The sequence below is a fragment of the Leiobunum rupestre genome, chromosome 1 (genome assembly GCF_980474605.1).
Source record: "Leiobunum rupestre chromosome 1, qqLeiRupe1.1.hap1, whole genome shotgun sequence".
NCBI classification, from domain to species: Eukaryota; Metazoa; Arthropoda; class Arachnida; order Opiliones; family Sclerosomatidae; genus Leiobunum; species Leiobunum rupestre.
In genome coordinates this window covers 74,629,171-74,650,284 of record NC_143384.1, presented here as the reverse complement: position 1 = coordinate 74,650,284, position 21,114 = coordinate 74,629,171, and the positions used below count along the sequence as shown (strand labels likewise).

The following is a 21,114-nucleotide window of genomic DNA, read 5'->3' as shown; positions in this document are numbered from 1 at the left end:
CTCCAAGATGTTTAATCTCAACTTCCCTTGAATTTCCTTTAGAATTCTTAATACTAAAATTACATATTTTTCCCAAGACGGATATTCCCAAAACCTCCCTTTAATTTCTTTAGGAATTCTTAATACCGAAATTTCCTATTTTTCCCAAGACGGATATTCCCAAAACTTCCCTTTAATTTCCTTAAGAATTATTAATACCAAAAATTACCTATTTTTCCCAAGACGGATATTCCCAAAACTGCCCTTTAATTTCTTTAAGAATTCTTAATACTAAAATTATCCATTTTTCCCAAGACGAATATTCCCAAAACTTCATTTTAATTTCCTTAAAAATTCTAAATAACAAAATAACCTATTTTTTCAAAGATGGATATTCCCAACACTTCCCTATAATTTCATTAATTATTCTTAATACCAAAATAACCTATTTTTCCCAATACCGATATTCCCAAAACTTCCCTTTAATTTCCTTAAGAATTCTTAATACCAAAATAACTTATTTTCCCCTTTGACGGTTAATCTCAAAACTTCCCTTGAATTTCCCTAAGAATTCTTAATATCAAAATTACTTATTTTTCCCAAGACGGATATTCCCAAAACTTCCGTTCAATTTTCTTAAAAACTCTTGAGAAATTTTTATCCCAACATTCAAACCCCCTCTTAAATAATGCGACTGATATTCGATTACTACTAACAAATTATTCGAAAATTTAATTATTTCCCATGTGTATCAACGTATCCAATTTTTCTTCCGTTGAGGTCTTGAATTGGCCGAATGTTGCCGGCCAGGGTGTTTCCGCATTTGTCCATTAGTTGCCGAAATTGTTCCAGCTAACAGGGAAAAAGCGTTTATAGTAGGTGTAGGGAGATGTTGGCTCACGTGAGATTAAAGGTACTAAACTACCCTCCTGCGTAGTATAACCCAATCACTTCAATCAATGACATTAAAAGTCGCTCGACGACTTGGGCCTAAGATCGGTTATTATTATTATTATTATTCCAAAAAGCGTACATCCATTTTCTATTATTCCGATGATCCTTTAACTTTTGGCTAGATACATTTGGTCGAACTATTCTATAAATTAGGGGTGTCAAAACATGGACGAATTATAAGAGGACTTTTCTCGGGCCGCTTTTCACTTCATGCTTACGTTCCGTAGCAGCCCGAGATCGGATTAGTTCGCGATTTTCTCATAAGGGAGCGTTGGCTTCGAATTCAGGGGCAAATAAATCACCACGTGATATAGGAATTCCCACATGTTTCCGGCAGGGCCGGTGGATCGTGTTAATCTCGGGTGGGTAGTCAGACGAGGGGGGGGGGGATTTATTGGGTTATCCTACATAAAACGATAGGCCTATATAATACTAATTAAGAGAAATTGATAGAGGTAAAAACTACAAAAATTTAGTATTCTCAAATTTATTATCACATAGTATTAATTGTGCAATGCAAAAACTGTACTGCGCTTTGCATTTTCGGAAATGAACTGATTCAACAATTTTTCCAAATATTTTGACGCGTGACTTCATGTAGGTCTTAAAATTCATATGACTCTACGTGTAAAGATGTTTGAAGGATCTGAGTACAAATATTTAAACTCAATTATATAGAAAGGTAGAGACAACGTTATAAAACGTAGTACTGACAACTGTGGGTACTTTCCCTACCCCAGTTTGTGGTAGAAAACGTCGTTCCTTTAAATTAGGCACCGATTATTTAAATTACAATTATTTAAAAAATAAATGGAGCCTTTATGGCTTTGGTGTCAAATAAGCAGTTTTGGGAGAATCAGTTATTTATTATTTGTACACTTACATTAGAGCCCACTACTAACCGAATAATCAACTCAATATCATATAGGTCATATACATTTAGTATCGTTTACCTTCTAAAAGTTATAGTGTACGCACTTATCAATCCTACTTCACAACGCGAGGTAGAAATGTAACAGCTGATAACTATTTTATATAAATGTTTGATACAGAGAGACTAATGACGACAAACATTAACGTCATAATACACTTATGAAAATTATGCTTTTATCATTTTATGTATTTTTAAATTTTGATTTTGATGATTTACTTCAATCTATTTTAATCGGGGCAGTGCTGCGTGCATAGTTTTCAACATCACCGATATTTAAAGCATGAGATAAAGATAGTGTTGTATTGATCTTCCGCATCACTTCCCGATATAAGTCCGTCTTTACCGTATTTTCAGAAATAGAAAGGGGATTGACGCGAGGGAAATAAAAATAAACTTGTCAAAGGTCTATGTTTAAGTTGTGATTTGCCCTTTTGCGAAGACTGCGTTTTATTATTCACGCTTGTCTCATTAGAATTAATAACTTATATTTAATAAAATATTTTACAAATTTACTTCCGCAGTTTTTATACTGAAAAGTGTCACGCGTTACTCGGACTCACTCCTACAATGGGGAGAAGAAGAAACAGGGAAAGCGGTTCTTCTCTCAGTGACGAATTTTTAATTGTGGCCGGTACAACGAAAACCATTAAATACGATTCCGTTTATGAACTAACTTCACCAAGGAGGGGATAGGAAAAACAAGTAGTCCCGGGAAAATTGTGCAAATTATTATGTAGGCGGCATGGCTCTATTATTCGTTGCAAAACCTTTTCGAGGAGAGTGGAAACCTAGCTATTATGTGACAATGGCCGTGGCTCTATCCCCACAGTACCGACTTTGATGACATCAATTCCGGGTGGGTAAAATACCCACCCGGAATTTCCCGAGTGGGTACTTCTACCCACCATACCCACATTATCCGCCGGCCCTGGTTTCCGGCACCTGCTTGCCGAAGTTGAATTCTAGCGGTCTTTAGGTTATGGGAAATTTGTTTATTTTAAATTATTTTAGATATATATTAATTTTATCTGAGATAATGGATTTGCCATTGGATCTTACGATTAACTCGTCAATTTGCCAATTTATTGAGTGGTGAGTATTTAAAAAATATTTTTTAAACAATAATTGACCAAGGTTTAAGTTGCTATAGATGTTTCTTAACGGTAATGTCTGTAACCAATAAATATATTAAATTTCGGTAAGTCTCTTTAAGTATAATTACAGTTAAAAATGTCAACATACCAATTATAATTTCATTAATAATTGGTGATATCGGCGCTTTGGCGGGAACACGGGATTTTTGGCTTTGTTACTTATCGGCGATAAAGCGCAGCACCGATTTGTGAGTGACGTATAAGATCACATGTTGCCCCTGAAAAGTTAGGTAGATCTGGTCTTCCCCCCTCCTCCGGCGCGCGTTTGAAAATTACCTCGGTACAGGAATCAAACTTTAGAGATAGCGTTGTAGAAGGCTGCCCGAGAAGAGTCCTCTTATAATTCGTCCATGGTCAAAATCTCCAATTAAAAAGATTGCCATTTTCACGGCCCTTTTCATAGTAGTTATTTTTATTTACAAAATCTGGCGACGCTTGGGGCGGAGCCAATTTATAGTGACGTATTCAAAGTAGAACTCAGCTGATATTTATTGCAGTCGAAGCGTTAGTTCCTAAAATGGTGCATGATGGTTCCTTTTTTTAGTATTTATCATGAATCTATTTTATTAATTTTAATTAAATTACAATTGCTTAAGATCAACGCAAAAACCTTCTTATGGGTATGTATATATCTGTATATTTCATCGACGAATGCTTTTGGGAATTTAATTTTTTTACAGTAGCTGTACTATTTGCATTTATACTAGAATTTTTAAAAGTGTTTTTAATAGGGTTTTTCCATGAGACACTCGTATTCTGCTAAACAGCTCACTGCGTTAACCAGAGTTCAGCTTCGGCTAAAGATACGTTGGAACAAATCGTCGGGAAATTTAGCTTAAGAATTTTTCACACTGTGTTAATAGACAATTCGGTCAGCCTTTGCTGGGAAACGTTTACCGACCGACGAAGTGATTTTACTCTTCCGACTTCAAAAAATCGAATCCGAGCTAGCCAATAAGAAGGGTTAATCGCCAAAAGGTGACCCATACAATCGATTTTCATTTTGTTGGTCCATTGGCACTTGTCGAATTTAAGGAATATAGCACATTTCTGAAGTCGTTAGATGAAAATCTCCCCTTCGAACGACCAAGTCTGGAGACAAATTTTCAAAAGTTTCCCGATGAATCGGTCGACTTAAATCATCTAGGGTGAGCGCAATTTAAGTGTGAAAATGGAGATGGGGAATTAAGCTACAATCCCCAAAGGATAAAAGAACCCATTTCCCAAAAAGCTTTTACCGTCTTTAAGCTTTAATTCCCAAGGATTATTACCCCCATTTCCTAAAAACCTTTTAGTACAGTTTTGACAGCGAGAATAAAGAGTTATAAAATAACCTGATTTTCGCTAATACAAAGCGGTCTGGACAGGATGACCCAAGTGACGGCTTCTTCGCAGAGAGGTATCGTAAATGAGCCGTGGTAGGTGAAATAGGCCTCAGGAGCACCATTTCCGGGAAGTAACTGCGACAGGATCACGGGTACTTTAACCAGGGTGGTGTTTCTAATTTTAGGATCGGCGATGCGGAACAGATTGTCCGTGATGAAATTCAGGCCGAGCAGATCGCGACCGTGAGGGTACGCCTGAAACAGAAGATATGTGGTATTAAGAAGAATGAACGAGCCATGCTACAGAAAAAATGTGGTATTAAGCAAAACCAATTAACGAGCCATGCAAGCTTATTGTTAAATATCTACGGTTTTGTGATAAAAGTCTTGGCTCTCACTGTATCCCTGACCCTGAGTATCCATTTTGGATAATTCAACGTCACCTTAGATTTTTCTCATAATTTGAATCTGGGGATATTGATTCATTCCGAAAGTCGGTGTTTGAAAATTTTGTTTCCCTAGTGTGAAGAGTCACTTCCCCTATATACGTCATAACCAAAGAAAGAACGGACGACGCTATGAAGATTTGACCTAGAGACATTTTTTAATATATTGACATAATAATTTAGGCGTTTAAATTGTTTGTAATTTAACCGCCCAAAAAGCCATTTTTTAAATATCTTTAAAATTGATTCGGATTCCTAGCGCGCAATTTACCCAAATCAATAAAAATAGCAAAATATTATTTTAGTTTCAGATATTGTTTTTTAATTTTCGAAGTTTGTAGCATATTTTGCGATTACTCTTTATAATACTGATTTGGTAACCAGCCAAGTGAAGCCTACTACACCAAAATTTTATTGTTCAAAATAACTGATGGGTTAATTGTAGAGGAATTAATGATAAGAATCTTCAATAGGTCTTTCTATAAATTAACGTGGCCTTCTTGTTTACTGTTTTTTTCTAACTTCTACAATGCTTCCCAATCTCTCCCACTAAAGAGAGCTAATGAATTCGTCCATAGGTTTGACTGCGCAATTTCAAGAACAAGTTGGGCAGTCGTAGCGAATTTATGGAAAGGCCTATTCATAAATACAAAATAAATATTTAATTGAACACTAATGAGAGTAATGATTCAAACTTAAGTATTATTCTATCAAGGGAATAGGCCTATAAAATGTCCGCAAAGTTTCCGTTGAATGGGCCTACCACTTTACATACAATAAAACTCCTTTGGTTACGTAACCTCGAAATGATCAGGGTACCGTCGCAAAAAAAAAGTTTAAAATAACAGTAAATGGTTATAGAGGTCAAAACTTCTTTTTGCACTTCCAGAGTGCCACCAGCTTAACGAGTCCTAATCGTACGATACGGTGTTCAGTTAATTAAGAAGGACGAAATACCAACAGCACCTAACAAACGCCACTTACGACGTTAGTGAGTTGAATCCTTGGCTTTGTGCAAGTTGGAAATTGATGAATCAGTACTTATCTCATCGATGCGTGGTATTCTTGGTAAATTACATCAGCGGAGACTGATAGAGTTCCTACGGCTTGGTGTTACTATGACCAGAAGAATTTACGGATGGAGAAGCGCTGCAGTCGCGAACTCACACCTAACGTCCGAAACTCTGTTCTACGGTTAATTTATAACGCGTATTTTATCACTGCGCTACACTGAAGAATATATTTTAAGATCTTAAACCAATCGATCTACGAGCGATTCTGACTTTCTTTCAATGACAATCGGTTCCTCAAAAACTCACAGAATCTCTCCTGACCATTTCAGATTCTAGCCCACCTAGGAGTTTTAACAAATGGTCCTTTTAACTTTAATACCTTAACCAAGAGTTTCGGAAAAATATTGGGAAAATACTAAGCTATCATACAATACAACAACACTCTTAGAGATATTTCCAAAGGAGTGAACAAAGGGTACGCCTGAACGAACCCCACCAGGCTGGCACCATTGGCCTAGTCATAAACGTTTATCAACAACCAAAATATAATTGAAAGTACATAATAATTAGTCACAACTTTTCGTGCTTTGTTTGATGAGGTCAAAAAAAAAACTCTTTCACGGCATTATAACTATTCATATATGAGTCAAACTTTTTGTAAAACATTGTTGGAAACTTGGTTCGCGAAAACGACTTGCTCCGTTTCAATGGAGAAAATATTCAACAACATGTTGGTTTAATCAAGCACATGATGAAACGAACCAAATTATTAATGATATGTAAGAAAAGATTCAGGAGGTTAAAATATAAATAAATTAAATGAATATCGCGAGTTTTAAATCGATTTTACGTCAGGTCATTAATTTTGTACAGGCTGTTTACACAAACGCTTATGTTGGCCAAGTGTAGAATTAAAGGAGGTTTTTGTGATTGAGGTGTACTTTTATCTTAAATAGATAGGTGCCAAATGTCAGGGGGTAAACATTTTGTTTGACTCCCTTCCCCTTCGTCACAACATCGTCTTTTCCTCAAGTTTAGGAAAGCGGGAAAGAGACAAAGTTATGAAATTAGAAAGTCAGTTTTCACAAGGTGGGTGAAATGTTCAACCTACTGACCTTTGGAATCGATCTATGTTCATGCCTGTTAGGAATTTAAAAAGAGCCTGTTACATGCATTGAATAACCGACAATACATAAAAGAAAGAAATTAGTTTTGCAGTTTTATACGAATTGTAGTTAAAGAGGAGTAAAGTTAACTTTTCGTTAAACTAACTAATGTTAAATGAAATAAAATAAATAAAAACTGGGGCAATGAAGCATTGCTAGCGGCTGTATACTGTATAGTTTATAAAATAATAATGTAAATTGCCATGAAAAAAGCTATTTACCGCAACTAAAACGGCGAGCACCAAGAATCCGTCTCTATTGTTCGCAGCTTCGTCAATGTTGCTGTACTTCGTATTTATATGCACGAAATGTATCTAAAGAAGATTAAAATCGGAAAAGGTTATTCGCAATTTTACAAACTTATATGCATGTATAACAAATAGGTGCAACTTATGTTAGATTTAAGATTGGAATAAATATTAATTTTATATTATAATTTGTATCAAATAATACTACTATCAAGAAAAAGATCCTGAGCCCATCCATCCCCGAACCCTAAGGTTTGAGTGACCTTGCCCACACTAACTTCTACGTACTTGAGGGGCCAGCTACTTCGTTAAAACAAATCAATCATTTCCAATTATTTATAACATTTTCTTTGCATTTCTGGATTTTTTTCATTTATAATTTTATTACGATATTCTCCAAATATTTTGGGTGTTTCTCAAATATATCGCGTGTGTTTCTCAAATATTTAGGGTGATTCTAAAATTTCTCGTTTAGTTCTTAAAAATTTCCGATATTTTTAGTAGATTTTCAGAAATTCTACTAATACTTTTTTCGTATTTCTCGACATGAACAATTTTTCCGTCGATTTCCCGAAATTTCGAATATTTACCGGAATTTCGTATATTTTCGATATTTATTCTGGATTTCTTGATTTACACATTATTAATTTTCATTTCTCACTACTTGTACATGTACACCAGATTATTTAAATAGTTAGCACCTCATTCGCTCCTGTACTTACCGATACATATAATCTAAGGAATCTTTTGGGCTTATCAGAATGGACCATGATAAAAAGAAATACTGACCTCCATGGAACTAGACACGCCGTTGATCGTGTGTTCGCTTCCATCGTCGTTTCTTTTGCCGAAATGAAAATGAAATGATTCCAAGCGAAAGCGGTTTTCTCGGGCGGCTCCACCCGAAATGAAAATGTCTTTAGGTACAGTGACCATCGCTGGTAAAAAGGTTATAATTCAAAAAATACCCTCAATTTCTAGAATTTGGCTGCAAATAGATCATTTTATGCCTTTGGGTGAATTTGGAGCCCTTTGGTTGGGAGATCGATAGTAGAAAAATATTTCAGTCATGGTGGTATGACCATAAAACCACAATATATTTATTAGGGTGTTTCATTTTGTGAGTCAAAAAATAAAATGTCAATTTTTTGCAGACTTTGATTATGCCCCTAGTCTTAGTGATGTAAAAGATATATATGCCAAATTTCAAGAGGATTGGATAATATTTAGAGGTTGCACACTTTGATCAGTTTTATAAAAGTAGGCAAAAAATACGATTTTTCAATGTTAATTACTTTTATTGGGAAAACTAGAAATAACAAACTTAAAATAATATTAAAACTAGACTCTAAGATTAATAGATAGTATGATAGGCAAAACATGTGTTATATTAATCAAAGTGAATATTAACCACCAGTGGCGTAGCGTGCATTTATTTCACCCGGGGCCAACCCTAAATTCGCCGGCCGCTTTCTTTGCAACTACATGTCGGCAAAAAATCGGTCAAAATTCTGTGATATTCTGTTGATCCGTTAATTGCCCAAACGATTTAAGTCGATTAAAAATTAAAATTTTACTCTGCGTGTTTTTTTTGCAACGCGAACTCTTTAATTCAATGACCAATATTAATTTGTACCTCTTGTTCTAAGCCGGCCGGGGCCATGACCCCTATTGCCTTATTTCCACCCCACGCTACGCCACTGCGAACCACCGATGGACTAAAATTTGGAATAAGAAGACGTCAAATTATTAAAAGTCCACCAAAAAAGAGGGCAAGAAAGCTAAACTCTAACAAATTTGGAAACATTAAAAAACTATGATAAATACTCGGGCCGATAGGTCTGCAAGCAAAAATCAAAAGCGGGAAACTCGGATCACATAGGCCCTCAAGTGAACAAGTTGGCAAGCCAAAATATACTTCTCCTCGGAAGCATTGTCCCTAGTGGTATTAATTTCTCGAGATGACCCTCTAAGTTATATCTCCCCAATTCAGAGTTATTTACTAATAACGTAATCCCGGTTCAATCCCGCCCGGTATAAAATTTTAATTTTAATTAAAATAATTGAAACGAAACAACCGAGATTAATTTGTTCAGAATATTATAAATTAAGTAGTTACAACATTGAGTTAGACGAACTAGAACAACGCACAATTGAATTTAACCCTATTTACAGAATAATTTTATCAGTTAAATGTAATACGAAGCAAACTTTAATAAAAGAAATATCTACAGAGGGTATTTGTATTTTTATCGCTTACGATATAACAACACAGAAACCCTTCTTTAAACCACTTCACACGAAAAAATGATAATTAAAGCCATCAATACCGCCCAAAAGCTCAACACAGTCAAAATTAAAATACAACTAGCGGTATTAATTTCTCGAGATGACCCTCAAAGTTATATCTCCCCAATTCAGAGTTATTTACTAATAACGTAATCCCAGACCAACTCGATATGTTGTTAATAAATGAATTATTAAGCTTGAAAACCAATACGCTAAACCTAATAGATAAGAATATACGACTGAAAAAACTAAATAAATTACAAAAAACTAACGGGTTCTACCCTTTATCTTATCTGCTGACTGCGCTGAAAACAAGATTAGACCATTAAATTTTTTGAAAATGCGACGTATACACTTTGAAGGTTCCGTCAAAAATTATCCTTTCCCAAACGTAAAGGTTCTCAAAACATTAATACACAAAAAATAAGTAAAAAGGTTCCTCCAAAAAATGAACCATTTTGCGGAAGAAGTAAATAATTTTAAAAGAATAAAAGATAAAACAAATATACAACCGCAAAAATAAAACGTCAAATAATAGAAGAAACAATCTTAAACTCCATTCATTAAAATAAAACGTCAAATAATAGAAGAAAAAAATCTTTAACTCCATTAATTAAAAAAACACTAAACAAAAGTATCAAATTGAATTAAGCAACTTATTATATTAAACAAGATTAAGTCTTTATAATTTTTTCGTAAAAAAACCACATTAGGCCTTCACAATTTCATTCGTAAAAAATTTCAAGACTTTGTTAACTATTATGCTTACAATGAGTGTCTTATTTGCAGTATAGCTTGAAGTTATCGTTGGTTCTGTGGTAGAGCGCTCGACTGCCTAAATGAACGGCCCGGGTTCGAAACCTGGGTGACGCATTTGTTTTTAATCAAATGAGAAATCGCTAAATTAGAATTTCTTCGATGCAATAATTTAAATCTTTCACGAAATCTTGCTCTATTTCAATTAAACCCAAAATTTCATGCTCTATTAAATACGCTTTCGATAAAGCTGAAGGTCTAATTTTCAATGAAACGTAATAAGTGTCGGTGGTTCTGTGGTAGAACGTCCGCCTGTCAAACAGGCGGTCTCGGGTTCGAAACCCGCCCGATGCGATCGCAAATTGATACTAAGACGAATACCGTGAACAATTGGTGGAAACCCTGCCATTGGATGTTGAGAGGTAGCATTACACTCTGCACTCGGTCCGTCCCAAAAGTCAATAAGAAAGATTTGGAGAGTTACTTTGTCCCCTCGGAGAGGTAAAAACTATAAAAACATACTTAAAATGCCAGAAAATCGAACAGTAGACCAGTTTCGCCCTAGTTGGGGCTCAACAGTGCTGTGTATCTGGTGAGTAACTTACGAACCGATCTTGAAGTTAGGCCTAACATTCAACATATTTCAAAACACGCGCCAAAGCAACAGGTAGTCGAAAGGGGGGTGTATATGAGAATATATGATAGTAAAAGTGAATAAGAACCACCGATGGACTGAAATTTGTTTAATATCTGGCTTAGCTTCAAGATCGGGATGTAAGTCGCTCTCAAGATACCTACACAGTACTGATGAGCCTCAACTAGTGATGAAAGTGATCAATGTGTGCAACCCCTAAATATTATCGAATCTCCATGAAATTTGGCGTATATATCTTTTACATCACTGAGACTTGGGGCGTAAGCAAAGTCATAAGAAAATCAAATCTTCGGAAAAATGAAACACCGTAATATTTATGGAGAGGTCATTGCTGTGGCCTATATCATGTTCAACCCGTTCTTCACAAGAGCAATCTGCACCGAAAGGGATGGAAGTACACGTGTGCGAAAAGGCCACGTTTTCTCGTCGCCACGTTTAACGACGGTTAGTGGTACGCATATGATATTTTGATTGTGGAAGACTTTACAAAGGTTGTACACTACGATGCGCCATCTTAACTTTTTAATATTTTTATATTATCTAATTAAATATTAGCATATTATTAAAGCAATTGAGAAGATGAAATAAATTTATAAGTGTTACAGGGTATCATCATCGGTGGCGTTAAACAGCACAGTGACGAAAACGCTTCGCTAAAAACCGGCAATCGGCTGATCTCTCAATAAATCGATCGTGGCTGAATAACTTTTGTTTGTGTGCGTCGCCAGAATGTCTTGGAAGCGGATCATTTAATTTGGTTAAACAACGATCTCACAATACTTAGCACTCCAGTTCCTGAAGAAAAATCAGAATGTTGTTTTACAGAGTAAAGTCGCCCGTTTTCAGACCGATTTTAGTTTATATGATATATTAATATCGAGAAACAGGATTTATAATTTTTGCAATTACTGACTAATTTTCCAGGTCAAATCGTGATAAGTGATCTACGTACCTAAGAGTCCGTTGTTCTGCAGCGTGGCACTCTCTTGCGGTGCCCTGAATCCCGAGAGATCGAGTTGAGTCGGAAACCACTGGTAGTGTACGCTGTCGCTCTTCAAGTTGATGTCGACCGGAGATTGAAAATCGCCAGCGCAAAATTTCGGGTACAGCTCCGGCCACTCGAAACGCTCTGAAAAATAACACGAGACCGGAAGAAATATCCATTCCATTCACTTTATTAAGCTTCAATTGTTGGGACCCTGGTAACACAAATAAGTCAGCTTTACGTTATCTATAGATATTGAAGTCTCGTAAAAATGAACGAATTGATTACGTGTAAGTTGACCGTTCATTTAACGTTTCTGACAATATCCTCCCTAATGTATGTACGTTGATATAAGAATATGGAAAATATTAATTGACGTTTCCATTGCATACTTATAATGTTTATTTCGACGACTCATATTAAACAATTAACATCAGCTTTGATAGAACGATATCTAGTAATGCCGTGTAATGGAACGATAATATTGTAGAGGTACGAAATTTTCAGAGAGTATTCGATGACTAGTTAAACGAAAATCAGGGCATTTTTCATCAGAAGTTTGAAGACAAAACGTCTCATTGAGAAAGTGAGAGGGCATATTCTAAAAGATTAGAATAATCTTGTTTTGGTTAAAATCCACCTCATTCTTACTTAATTTATGAGGTCATGGAAAATACAGTTGATCGTTGGAGGCAATAGCTTTTATTCCATATTGGCATACATGTATAAAATGTTGTACCACTACACAATAAATTCAATTTCTGAAATTCAAGTTAAGTATGCCTCGTTATAATTGGGAGCAGCGCACACATTTATTTATCGGTGTAGGTAATCGGAACGCCCGTACAATAAGCCAGTTATTTAGAAATCGTTTTCCCAACTGTAGCCCTAGTCACACAACGGTTACCAGAGTCACAAGGAAATTAAAGAATTTCATCAACAACCTTGACTTGGAAGACGTTGTCCTCGCGTACTTCGTTGCATATCGTCGATCGAGCGTCAGAGTTGCCAGCTATGACCTGGGTGTGGCAAATAGCTACGTCTCGAAAGTTCTAAACAGTCACCATTATCATCCTGACTGAAAATCATAGCTGACGAAAACCGGGATTTTCAGCGGCTTTTGATTATGTTCAATGAGTGCACTTTCTCAATGGATAGCCCAATTAATCAGTAGAGCAATCGCATGTGGTACAACAAGAATCCTCCCTGGGGAACACTATCACCAACAGCAGGGCTGGTCTGGTAGGAGATAGACTTATCGGGTCATTTTTTCTACCTGCTCGTCTTAATGGACGCAATTATAGTCTTTTCTTCAAAACGAGGTAGGAGACGTGTTGGATCTTCCCCTGCACGATTTCAGTCGGCTTTGGATTCAGCATGATGGAGCGCCAGCTCACCAGCACCGTGATTCATAGAGTACCACAACATTGAATTAAAAAAAAAGATGGATGGGAAAGAATGGACCCTTTCTTTGATCTCCTGGATGAACGGAAATAACAGTTCTGGATTTTTTCTTGTGGGGCTTCATAAAAGACTACGTTTACCGTACGCCTGTGGCCACCGTTCAATACTTACGCGAGAGAATTGTAGAAGCATGTTGTCTTGTCACTTTAGAAATGATCCAAGACTCTTTTACCGTTCCCAGAGGAGTATCGCAGCTGTCGGTGGTATAATTGAAGCACATTTGTGTTGAAATAATGTTTTGAAAAACCCTAGTTCTTAATTCCAAGATAGAAACATTTTTACCAATTTTCGTTTTAAATAAATGGTATAAGCTCTTGCCTCCCATGACCAACCACTTTTTTTCATGACCTCATATTACTGTAAAAATAGATTTCACTTTCCCATAAAAACTTTTTGTCTGCAACTTAACGGTGATAAATAATTGGAATAAGACAAAGTAGTGAGACCCCACGACTTGAGGCTCATATAGCGAGAGATACTTCTTAATTGAAAGAGGCTAAGGTAGTTAGAAACCAGAATTTCAAAGACTCTCAGATAGTCAGAGCCCACTTGTGACGAGAAAGAGCTTATCATAAAAATAAGACTATCATAGCGAGATATCACGACATTGAAGAGGCTATCATAGCGATAAATCACGATGTGAAAAAGGCTAAAGACAAAGAAATTGCGCTTGAAAATGGTCGAGGGAGCAAGAAGCCACGACTTGATATCTTAGGCAAACATAGTGAGAAGCGAAAACTTAAATCGAGTATTACAGTGACAAACTCTAGTATCGGTATTTAATGACGAAAATATCCGCTTTAAAACGCAATGAAAGTTAACCAAATCATTCAAATTGTATTCTTACGTGCATACGAAAATTCTCCAGCGGATACATCGACTTCACAAAGGTCATCTTCGTCCGAATGATCATCTTCGTCTAAAATAATAACATTATAAAACCATTCCTGGCGTTATATAGTATGAAACTCCGAGTGATATTCAGAGTTTACGCAAAAATTGCTAAAATAATTAGAAAATCGGAAAAACTCGCCATTTATATTGTCCTTTTCGAAAAGCCAGGAAAACGAGCTCAAAAATAAAACCGATAAAATGAGCGCTTTGGTAGAGAAGCTCACGAACACGTCGTGCCGATCGATTGACATCGTTGGACTAATATCGTCGTGTTAATCAATTGGTCGACTACATTACCGTTAACCCATATTGTTGGTTTGGATATGTTAAAATCCAGCGCGGTATATCCATGGCCAAATAGAAACGTTTGATAAACAAAATTTATCGAAAACTAACCTAATTTCTTGATTTCGTTCACGTACGCTCTGAATATGACATGAAAACTAAGCAGAGGGAGAAGCTATGGTGGCCTCGCCGGTGAGACTACCACGAAGGTGCAAATTTTCATTGTTTTGAAATTTACATTTTATTTACAGATAGTTAAAAAATTTCAATTGTAACTTTCTTACTAAAATATATTTTTCTCAGGGTGTAATTTTACTTTAAGTGCCTAAAGCGTTAGCGCGGTGGTTATGAATACGGTGACCTCACTAACATCTTAATAAGACCAAATTTATGTTACGTTAAAAGAACCACCTATGGTCTGCATGGCAAAGGATGATAAAATACGCGAATAAGTAGATTAGTCCTTAATGAAAAGGGATAAAAAGCTAAACCCCAAACAATTTTGAAGAAATTTGAAAACTTACTAATAGCTCGTACCAATAGGTCTTCGAGCAACCATAAAGACCAAGACTTATGGGAAAACTTAATAAAGACACCCATTTCTAAATTCTGAAATTGAATTTTTTTAAATCTATTTTGTTAGCTTCGTAACTCTTAATGATAACTGCATTTGTTATTTGTTATTTTGCTTAATCGGAGATAATAACTCGTTTTAAAAGTGTATACAAGTTAAATGTTCAGAAAAATATATTATTCACGTGTAGCTATCGACGGCTAGAGAGAGAGAGAAAGGGAGAGAGACTACCACTCGAGGGAGGGGAAAAAACTGTTAAAATTGATGGTGGCTTATGCTATGTGTTAGTGTCGGTCTGTCTATGGGGAAATTATCTATAACAATTCGGCCCACAGCGGCGATATAGGGCACGCTGGTTACGCAACTGCGATAGGCGCAAGAGGTTTTGCGGCCGCAAATTTTCGAGGACTATAAGGTAAGCAAATTTATTATTTGGCGCTAAAGGTAGGTAAAGAAAGGTATAACTTAACAATGAGTTCAGCCTTTATGCACGAATAGATTATCTTACCGAGTTTCGAGTTCTACTTCATAAATAAGGACACACGACGTTACCGTAAACCAATTATAGTCAAAACTACATATCTATGCGACAGGTGGACGAAGTCGCATATTTGATCATAGTTGATTTCTACCTTCGATAAATTTTTTTCTATCAAAACCCGTTCTTCGGACACAGCTTTTTTTTAGGGTGACTAAGAGGAGTGTACCCGAGGTGTAAATCACCGATTTTGATGAAACTCGGGGGGTATGTAGACCTTGGGGTAACATGAATTTTCACCAAGGGAAAAGTTACGCTGGGCTTCCGTTTTGCTATGGCAACCAAAAATGTTTTTGACAACTTAAAATGAAAAAATTTACATTTAAAAAAGCATGGGATTTTCAAATTTGGGTAAAATTGACAAACGTTCATTGAATTAGATAAATGAAGGAATATTTGCAAATTTTACCTAAATAGGGTATTGTCAAATTATATTTTTTTGAAATCGACAAAAATTGGCCAAATTGTCTAAAATTGGGTAAACTGACATAAAATTGGATAAAATCGGGTTCAACCAACTAATATCGTCTAAAATGGAGTAAAATGATAAAATTGTGATAAAATGATAAAATTGGGGTAAAATGATAAAATTTGGGTAAAACTATCAGAATTCGCCCAAATGACAAAAATTGGGTAGAATTGTGTTAAAACTACAAATATCGGCTACATTTGGGTAAAACAGCCAAAATTTTACGTAGAAGTATGTTTTTTCATAATTGCGGTATTTTGGATGTGAACGAAAGGGAGCTAGGTTTTAAACGAAAAAATCTTTGAGTTATAGTAGTTTTCGTTATTAATTAGTGTTTACGAAATTACAACGAAATCAATAACATTTTAGTTTCTACTTAACCTTATTTTGTAGGTTTTCTTCAGTTTATCTACTTTAGGTCCTTCATCACTTTTTGGTAGTTTGACAGATTTAATTTAGCCAATTTCAATTGATTTAAGACGATTTTAGTCGAAACTTATTTAATTTAAGTAAATACTGCTCTTTTTACCCAATTTCGTTCATTTCAAATTAATTCAACGCGATTCTAGTCAAGTTTATTTATTTAACCCCAATTCCGGTTGTTTAACAAAAGTTTATTCCTTTTATTCAATTTTAATCATTTTTAACCACGTTTTTGGATGTTTTACACAAAATTTTATCATTTTACCCAAATGTAGCCGATATTAGTAGTTTTAACACATTTCTACCCAATTTTTGTCATTTGGGCGAATTCTGATTATTTTACCCAAATTTTATAGTTTTACCCAATTTTATCCGATAGTAGTTGGATTAACACAATTTTATTCAATTTTAATAATTTTTGGCTGTTTTACTCAATTTTCTCAAATTACCCCCAAAATTTTATCATTTTACCCCATTTTGGACGATATTAGTTGTTTAACACGATTTAATCCAATTTTAAACATTTTAGGTCATTATACCCAAATTTAGTTTTTTTACCCAAAAATGTATCATTTTACCCATTTGTAGCCGATATTAGTTGTTTTAACACAATTTTAATCAATTTTTGTCATTTGGACGAATTTTGATTATTTTACCCAAATTTTATCATTTTACCCCAATTTTATCGTTTTACCCAATTTTGGTCTTTTTACCCAATTTTTGTCGATTTCAAAAAAATATTATTTGACAATACCCTATTTAGGTAAAATTTGCAAATATTCCTTCATTTATCAAATTCAATGAATGTTTGTCAATTTTACCCAAATTTAGTTTTTTAACCCAATTGTAGCCGATATTAGTTGTTTTAACACAATTTTCCTCAATTTTTATCATTTGGACGAATTTTGATTATTTTACCCAAATTTCATCATTTTACCCCATTTTAGACGATATTAGTTGGTTGAACCCGATTTTATCCAACTTTGGTCTTTTTACCCAATTTTAGTAAATTTAGTCAATTTTTGTCGATTTCAAAATTTGCAAATATTCCTTCGTTTATCTAATTCAATGAACGTTTGTCAATTTTACCCAAAATTGTTCAAATTTAGCATTTTAGTTGAAATTTAAAAATTTTTTTTTTAGAGTTTTCAAAAATTTTCACCGAGAAAATCCCATGCTTTTTTAAATGTAAATTTTTTCATTTTAAGTTGTCAAAAACATTTTCGGTTGCCATAGCAAAACGGAAGCCCAGCGTAACTTTTCCCTTGGTGAAAATTCATGTTACCCCAAGGTCTACATACCCCCCGAGTTTCATAAAAATCGGTGATTTACACCTCGGGTACACTCCTTGTAAGTGTAGAGAATGAATTCGACGTCCATCGACCTCAAAGAGTGCTTTACGGGAAAATTGATAGAAAATGTATGTTCTTGCTATTTTAGTGATAAATGAAAAAAATAATATGTATGAAGTGGTGCAAAATATTAAGCTGCTAGGGGGCGCAACGAACCTAAGCTCCGCCACTGGTTCAGCCATCCTATAACTTTAGGGATCTGACTAAACTAAGTAACATTTACATTATAATTAATTTACATTTCAATACACTATATAGTTACGTTCATCTTAAACCAATATTAACAATATTGCCCGTGTTACTCAAATTGATAGCTAGTCTAAGGTTCATAATAATCAGGCTTCTTCTTCAGTCGAGAACAATAATATAAGGGTTTGTCCTCGTCATCGTATTCGAAGTCTGGAATCGTTGGTTCTGGGATTGAGGTGGTGCTTTCCTATGATCCAATTCCTTTGCGTTCATCATCTGCGCTGTCTCCGTCCAACGAGGATCCGGAATCGAGGTCATCATGGTCAGTAAACAAGAGCCACCGTTTAGACTTATTCACTAGAGCTGTATTATGGTAGAATTTCTGTGTGCATTGAGTTTCTAGGAAGTCTTCTATGATATACCTATTATGTTAGGGCTACAATATACGGGCATTTGTACTTGGCATTCGTTTTCCTTGGCAGCCCAGTAGCAACTGGTTCCGGTTCCACGACAGCCATATCCGCTATTTCATAATTTGTTGCTTTGGCCGTTTTGGCATTGTACCTAGAATTATTTGACTTACTTGATTGTTTTTAAATCCTCAAGAACTTTAATGCGCTTCTTTATTACGTGTGCATCGAAAGAACGATCAAATTGCCTTGGTGAAACAAAAATTCCAACAAGTTCTTCCAATGCCCTTTTTGCGGGTGTAGTACCGGTATTCCTGACAGCTTTCAGTGACGTGAACTTTGTGAAAGCAGTATTTTTATGGAATAAACACACCGAACGTTATGAAATGTATCGTCTGACATACCTGCGCAGTCGTGAAAACCAAAATGTTTCTATTATCTTTGTTACGGTTTGACAATTTGCCATCTTGCTTTCTCAGGTTCTACCCATAGTAACGTAGGTTGGCGGGTTTTCTCTGACTTCATTTTCTTAAAAACATGCCTATTTGAAGAATGAATTTTTCTTTGAGCTGCTTGTCAGCCTTTGTTAAATTATACTACTTACTCAGTTTTTCTCTTAACTTATTGAGCTGCTGATCTTGTTTTTTGGCTATAACCCGACAATCTTATATTGTTACGTCTGCACTGTAAAAAAAAGCATTCAATTGCCTCTCAAATTTAACTAACAACATTTAGTTTTGAACAATCCTTCGTATTAGCTTTCAAAATTAAGTACTACTATTCAAATTTGACCAAGTCTTAATATTGGAGAGAGAGAGAGAGAAAGAGAGAGAAAGAGAGAGAAAGAAAGAGAAAGAAAGAGAGAGAGAGAAAGAGAGAGAGAGAAAGAGAGAGAGAGAGAGAGAGAGAAAGAGAGAGAGAGAAAGAGAGAGAGAGAAAGAGAGAGAGAAAGAGAGAGAGAGAAAGAGAGAGAGAGAAAGAGAGAGAAAGAGAGAGAAAGAGAGAGAAAGAGAGAGAAAGAGAGAGAAAGAGAGAGAAAGAGAGAGAAAGAGAGAGAAAGAGAGAGAAAGAGAGAGAAAGAGAGAGAAAGAGAGAGAGAGAGAGAGAGAGAGAGAGAGAGAGTATAAAAAGGCTTTATTATTCTAGCCAAAACATAGTTAGTTTTACAAATTAATTAAATAAAATTACAAATACAGATTTTCATAAATGCACATATACATATTCAAACTAAGCCAAAATCTGAAATTAAACCAGTACGTTAACAGTTTAAGAGGATAATCAAAAAGTGGTAACTAAGAATTATTAATGTTTAGAAATAATTTACATGTGTAACAGATGTAAATTTGGAATATTGCATTAAAAATTATCATAGGAAGTATACGCAAATTCAACGGTAAGCAATTTGAGGTTATAAATATTTTTCCAATTCAGTTACGTTAACACGCCATGTATTGTTAAATAAATCAATTTTATCATGTTTTCGAGCCCATGTCAGGGCTAATTTAATACGAGAAATGAACTTTCCACGGAACCGATTGAATAGAAGTTTCGAAATTATTTTAGGAGGTTGATTTTCAAAATTGGCATGACCGTCTCGCAATGCAGCTCTGTATAGGGTGTCTTTAAGTAGTACGTAGGCCAGGTTGCAAGCGCGATGGGGGCGGAAATCGGGAACTAAAAACCAGTAATAGAAAATTTTGAACGTCAATCAGAATGGTCGTGACAATCGGGCAAGTATAAAACATGTGAAGAACGTCACCAACCGCTGGACAGAAGGGACAGTCCTGAGTCTGGTGAGTGTCCGGGTCAAAGTGATGTAAGCGGGTGGGAACTGGAAGAGCTTCGTGAAGTAGACGCCATTGGGTGGCATTTTCGTGGCGGCTAGAAAGCGGACTGACGGTGTTGATGCTCCAAAATTTGTAAGATTTTGGAGCAGTGAGGTCAGGTGGGACGAGAGGCCGAGGGAACTCGGACGTAAGGCGAATGATGTGAGAATAAGAGATCCGGGATAAGCCAATACCCGAAAGATGGAGTGTCGTATTCAATGAGCCGGACAGGTTAAGGACAATCGTTGGGGAAAGAGAGTCACCAAAAACATGGTCATCTCGAACACCACGAATGTCAAAAACGTCGGGAAAGGCGTCAAGGACACCCTTTTGTAAAGCACGGAACGATTTCACTGTCAAGCGAGAAACGGATTCCGGTGAAGAGGCGAGATCGGGAGCGTAACGCCACCAAAGGGAGACCGGATCAAGGAGATCTATGATGGAGGAAATTCCGTCACGAGTGAAACGATTAAAAAGAGTTCCTAAGAATGGAGTTTTGTCTGAGTCAGTGATACCTGGGTTATCAAACAACGGAATGTTGGCCAGGGCCTCCACGTCAATGTTATCAAGAGAAAGGTTAAACTTTAGAGCAGCTAGGTTTTCAGAAAGCGAATTATAAAATGGAGAATGACAAGGCCGAGGTTTGTTAGTAAGGAAATGATGAGAAAGCGAATAGGAAAAACCGTGGATGAAAGCGGAAGCGGTAATATGGTTAGGTTGAGTAGGAGCAGTTTGTAAAAGAGTAGCGACACTGGCGACGCGAAAACTTCGAATTTTGTTCACGAT

General features: G+C 35.8%; 1 protein-coding gene across 1 annotated transcript; it reads right to left on the bottom strand.

The window, feature by feature from the left end:
- Positions 1 to 714: 714 nt before the first annotated feature.
- On the bottom strand, positions 715 to 14,256 carry LOC149966603 (carbonic anhydrase 7-like). The gene is made up of 6 exons (XM_090167536.1): positions 14,216 to 14,256; positions 11,872 to 12,048; positions 8,009 to 8,157; positions 7,193 to 7,285; positions 4,356 to 4,601; positions 715 to 831 (listed from the first exon to the last, which is right to left on the bottom strand). The coding sequence occupies exons 3-6, from the start codon at positions 8,153 to 8,155 to the stop codon at positions 715 to 717; spliced, it is 603 nt and encodes a 200-aa protein (XP_090023662.1). The 5' UTR covers positions 8,156 to 8,157; positions 11,872 to 12,048; positions 14,216 to 14,256.
- Positions 14,257 to 21,114: the final 6,858 nt, after the last annotated feature.

What these genes read in the sequence shown, in the direction of transcription:
- LOC149966603 (XM_090167536.1), bottom strand. Translation starts at nt 8,155, where the DNA reads ATGGTCACTGTACCTAAAGACATTTTCATTTCGGGTGGAGCCGCCCGA. An exon ending in GCGTGTCTAGTTCCATGGAG is followed by an intron (nt 7,286 to 8,008) that starts GTCAGTATTTCT and finishes AATCTTCTTTAG; the next exon opens with ATACATTTCGTGCATATAAA. An exon ending in TGCTCGCCGTTTTAGTTGCG is followed by an intron (nt 4,602 to 7,192) that starts GTAAATAGCTTT and finishes CTTCTGTTTCAG; the next exon opens with GCGTACCCTCACGGTCGCGA.